A 5,206-nucleotide genomic window follows, 5' to 3' on the forward strand; every position below is an offset into this window, starting at 1 on the left:
ACTGCTTACTTTCTGTTTCGATTTGTATTGATAAACAGTGTGAAACTATGTGTATGTATGGAGATAAGATAAGTATGTGTACGTATGATGATTGAAACTATGTGTATGTATTGGAAGCTAGCCTATTTGTTGTCTTGCCCTTATATGATGTTCGATACATGGCCTATATTCTGCTTATATGATATGTGTATTTTGAAACTATATGTGGGTGTTAGAAATTATATATATCATATATGTATTTTTTAAAATGCAGGGAAATCACTAAAAGCAAACAAAACAGTGGCAATGCACGCGTTTTGCTGTGTGCCAATGGACGGCAAAGGGCTTTGTCGTCGTCTAGTGGACAACAAATGAGCCACGTGTCACCCACCTGTGCAACATGGGGCAGCCGGCTGACCCATATGGTCACTTTGCCGTCTGCTAGGGCCAACGGCAAACGACAAAGGGCCGCACCTCGTAGACGGCAAAGGTCCGCCCCTGGAAGGCAGCAAAGGTACGCCTTTGGCAGACGTCAAAGGTCCGCCCTCGGTAGACGACAAAGGGAGGCGTTTGGCAGACGGCAAAGGTCCGCGCCTGGCAGACGGCAAAGGTCCGCCCCTGGCAGGCGGCAAAGGTTTGCCCCCAGCAGACGACAAAGGGAGGCATCTGGCAGACGGCAAAGGTCCTCCCTTGGTAGACGGCAAAGGGAGGCGCTTGGCAGACGGCAAAGGTCCGCCCCTGGCAGACGACAAATACTCCGTTAGCCACCTAACGAAGTAGGTGTGTGTCGGCTACCGTCTAAATACTTTGCCGTCTGCTTGTCATGACAGACAGATGGCAAAGCCCTTTGCCGTCTGTTGCCTGTCGGCAGACGGCAAAGAAGACCCTTTACCAACGCAAGCAGCCGTAGAAATTTTGTCGTCTTTCGACGGACGGCAAAGGGCTTTGCCATCCATGGAGTGGCCTTTTGCCCTCCGCTATGGCAGACGGCAAAAAAGCTGATTCATGTAGTGATAGGCGTATATGCATCAATTGTATACATAGACATTTTATATAGTAAGGTATAAATACCATAATGGAAAGTTGTGGTGGTCATTTTCCCACGTCATGTTGAACGCCGAGGTGAAATTGTTGCATGTTGAGGAAAATATTTTATTATGATATAGTACAAGATATGAGATATATGCAACACTTTTGTGTGTGCGAAGGTCATCTCAGTGTACCGCAAATATTAAAGAAACTAGTGCTTCTTAGTACTTATCATGTTGATAAGCTCAATATAACACACAAATACAAATACACCATATTCTATCTTGGGCAATCGCACGTAGTCTCACAATGCCCTCGCATGCATGTCTGCATGCATACTTATACTAAGTTGTAACGTGTGTATGTCATACTTTCTTTGCCTTCAATAATTAGGTCAAACTGGGTCCTGCTGTCGTTTGTCAATGATGGACGACACCTGGACACAGCCTTGGCGCCGTGAGCTTCAGCTGCACCTCCGGCCACCGCAGCCGCCCTCCCTCTGGCAGTTGAAGTAGGCGGCGGCGACCGGCGCGCCAAGGCAGTAGCACGCCGCGAAATCCCTGGTGTTGAAGTTGGGGCGCCACCCCGGCGCGTAGATCGCCTGCCTCACCGTCTGCCGGAACACGATGAACGCCAGGCGGTGGATCCCCGCCTTGGGCTGCGGGCTCTCGTACGCCACCACCTCAGTTCCTGACACGTTCGATCCATCGGCGGAGTAAGAAAAATTAACACATAATTCAACCAACGTAAACAATGCGAAATCCACATGCATGCATGTTCAATCCTCTCAGTGGACGCTGGCAGCAGCTGCATGGAACTTGTCCATGGTTCTGCGAAGTCGCGCGCTTACCATGACTGACATCACCTCCCTCCGGTATGTCCATCACTAACCTGCACAGCAAATAAAAATGACGCATGAGTAATTTATTTTTGACGAACAAGCACCAAGTGTGTGTTAAGAGTGTGATGCATACTGAATTACTGACACAAAAAATTAAGGTTGGCATGGGAAAAAAATGCATGGAGGAAAAGAAACAAGTCAGGTTGACTAGCTGAGCTTAGCACGTACCAATGGAGGTACTCCCTCTTGGAAGGGTTGCTCGGACTAGGTGCATCAGGATCCACCATCACCTAGTAACAAAACATGATAGTAGTAACATGCATGCATTGCATGAGCACGAGCAGCAACGACGACAACAGTTTCTTTTTTTCCGAAAAGGACGATAAGCATCGATTGATGCAGTTGGCCGGCCGGTGACTCACCAGCGTGTATAGTGCTGTTTCATTGCGTCCCCGGGAGCCGCCTATCTGTACGGCCGGCTCCGTGGCCACCTGCGACGGCCTCAGCCCGGACCCACTCGTCATCTCGCGGCTGTTGTAGAACAGCCTCAGCACCGCCGAAGCATCGAAGTGGTCGATGATGTCTCCGACGATGTTCCCGACGACCAGCGGATTCCTCGACGTGCTCATCGCCGGCTCGATCCCAAGATCTGCCACTAGCTAACTAAGCTCAAATTTGCATGGCAGTGAGAGAGAGAGTTTGCAGCGGTATGGAATATGGACTATGGAGCGGCGAGCTACGTATTTATATACTTGAAATGGATATGATACGATTCCTTGTCCTCCGGAGTCTCTTGCACTGGAATATAAACTTTCTTTAAAGATCCATCCTAATCCTTTGGGCATAGACAGACATATACCGAGTGGAGAGACCATTTCGGAGTGAATAAAATCTTGAGGTTACCATGCCAACTCCGGCTACGGATGCAGTGTACAAGTAGCAGGAAGACAGAGAAAGGAAGTGCTGACGCCTTAGAAAGCTCTTTGACCCCAATGTGATGACAACTCACAGGTAACTATATACTTACTTAGTTTTCAGGCACGTTCGATACCCCGGCAGCAATGGCCTGGACACCATCGTTTTCCCTTCTGTTTTTTTTCTTTCTTCTTCTCTCTTTTCTCTCTTATTACTAGGTGAATCCAGTCATGGTATTGGATTCTCCCCGTAAAGTGGATGCGGAGGCAAAGCAGATATCAGATATGGTGGTGTACTTGTTGAGAACAACATGAGTTCAACAAGTGAATTACGAAAGCAACAAAATCTATATCCCCATATATTCCTTTTTGAAGTATGATCCTGGCATGCTCTTCTACAACCCTGCACTATTTTACTGCACAATTGATTTCTAATGACTACGTGCTAAGCTAGCATTGTCGACCGGTGAAATGGTAGAGCCTGTTTGATTTTATCAGCTGCCTAGCTAGATCACTGAAGATCTTATGGGTCCTGTGTCAAAATAATGCACCCTACCAACAAGATAGTCAAACTCAAAGTTACTGCTCCTGAAGGTTTCAGCAGCGTGGTATACATATATTGGGATTGACTTTAACTTGTTTAGTTTTGAGTTTATATTGCAGTGCAACTTGACAATATAATTCTATACTCCATGTTAAATTGTTAATGCGAGAAAATATTACCCACATCAAATACAACTCCACGCACATTGAGTTAGTACAGTGGTACATCCTCACTAGTCACAATAAATTTAATAGCATTCTTAATTTATAAAACTTAGCTCTGATTTCTGTAAAAATAAGTGATACATGTACGTACATCCCTTTTTGCCGATTAAATGGAATAGTTGTTCTGATTGGAGTATATAGAGCTACTAGTTAATTATATATACTACTAATAGTTATATATTCTCCTACGGCATACATAATTAAAAAATTTTTAGGACAATTAGAAGTTTTTATGTGTCTATTCGCTCCGTTGAAAAATGTAGAGCTTATTTTCTGTGTTCAAATTTCAGTTAACCACAATTTATTTCGCACTCCTCTTCCTACTGTTCACAAGGTCGCAATCACAATAAAGAACTTTGGAAGATGGATCCATTGATATCAATTTTCTGTCACATAACCCGTATATAATATTGCATTCAAATATTGGCCACGGCGTGGATTTCTTGGATGATCAAAATATCTGAACCTTGTGTGAAACCGTGCGAAACATTTCCCTACTTAGATTCTAGTACTAGACTTGACACATGTGCTCACATATTTCTTAGATTTATTTCAAGTTTTCTACGATATTTCATAAGTGGTTTCTAAAGAAAATAACTAACTGCTCCGCCAAAATGCAATGTACGTGCCCTGAAAAGAAGAACCTGAGGAAAAGAAGAGAGATCGAGACGTGGATTTGCCTATGATACCCCTTTGTATGAAAGAGGCACTTCTAGGATTACCCTGTCCCACTGTAAAGAGTAGTTTGCGCGTTCCAAAAAGCACTTCGTGCTCGTGACAAAATGATGTGCACCTTTTTCTTCCGAAATATCAAATGTTGTGTATCTTTCGATCCGGTAGACCATTTTTACTTTAAGCTCCCCGGGTCCATGAAGGTGCAAAACCCATTCGGCTGCAGATTTTAGTTTGGCAGGTACCTAATTTACACTCAGCATTTCACCATATGTCATAATTTCATGTATATATTTTTGTTAGAAAACTTTCAATCTAGATGGTCTATATATCCCCAATCATAAGAGCATCTCTAGCCGACCCTGTATAATCGTCGAACTGTAAAATTCCGCCGACTATACGGGTTTGGGCTGTTTTTTCTGTCAGAGCGGATATTGTAAACGTGGTCCGACACGTAAAACTTTTGCGGTGGCCGTAAACGCGAGCGCTCGACCGTTATATCTGCTGGTTCGACCGCTGGATACGGGTCGAAACCCTATCCCTCCGCCGTCGCGAAAAGTTCCCCCACCTCACCGCCGGCGCCTCCAATCCGCCACCGCGTAGCCGCTCCATTCCACCGTCCTTTGACGGCCAACTCCGGCGGCCGTAGGAACGACGACCCCGTGAGGGCTCGTTGCGTCAGATCCGACGTCGCCCGAAAGCGCGTCGCCCGCCGGTACACGCAGTGGGACCTGGCGCCGCCGTCGTCGTTCCTCGGTCGCGAGACAGAGGAGTACGACCGCGCGCGCAACTAACTCTTCTCCTGCAGCTCCTCCGAGGCCTCGAGCTCGTGCTCGCGCACCTCCCTCCCCCCGCTGAAGAGGGAGCTCGAGGAGCTCACGCCGGTGAAGATGGAGCTTGAGGAGCCGGAGGCCGAGGCGGTGCCGGAGCGACGTGCCGGGGCCGTCGTCGGGCCGGAGGATTTCCTCCCCTCGATGAAAGCGGACAACCTTTTGCCCGCGCT

At 46.8% G+C, this 5,206-nt stretch overlaps 1 protein-coding gene across 1 annotated transcript; it reads right to left on the bottom strand.

Annotated features, from left to right (window-relative positions):
* Positions 1 to 1,208: 1,208 nt before the first annotated feature.
* LOC123398268 (protein FLOWERING LOCUS T-like) lies at positions 1,209 to 2,548 on the bottom strand. Its single transcript, XM_045092756.1, has 4 exons — positions 2,272 to 2,548; positions 2,078 to 2,139; positions 1,859 to 1,899; positions 1,209 to 1,698 (listed from the first exon to the last, which is right to left on the bottom strand). Exons 1-4 carry the CDS (start codon positions 2,476 to 2,478, stop codon positions 1,472 to 1,474), a joined length of 537 nt encoding a protein of 178 aa, XP_044948691.1. The 5' UTR covers positions 2,479 to 2,548; the 3' UTR covers positions 1,209 to 1,471.
* Positions 2,549 to 5,206: the final 2,658 nt, after the last annotated feature.

This window comes from Hordeum vulgare, chromosome 5H (genome assembly GCF_904849725.1).
Source record: "Hordeum vulgare subsp. vulgare chromosome 5H, MorexV3_pseudomolecules_assembly, whole genome shotgun sequence".
Classification (NCBI taxonomy): domain Eukaryota; kingdom Viridiplantae; phylum Streptophyta; class Magnoliopsida; order Poales; family Poaceae; genus Hordeum; species Hordeum vulgare.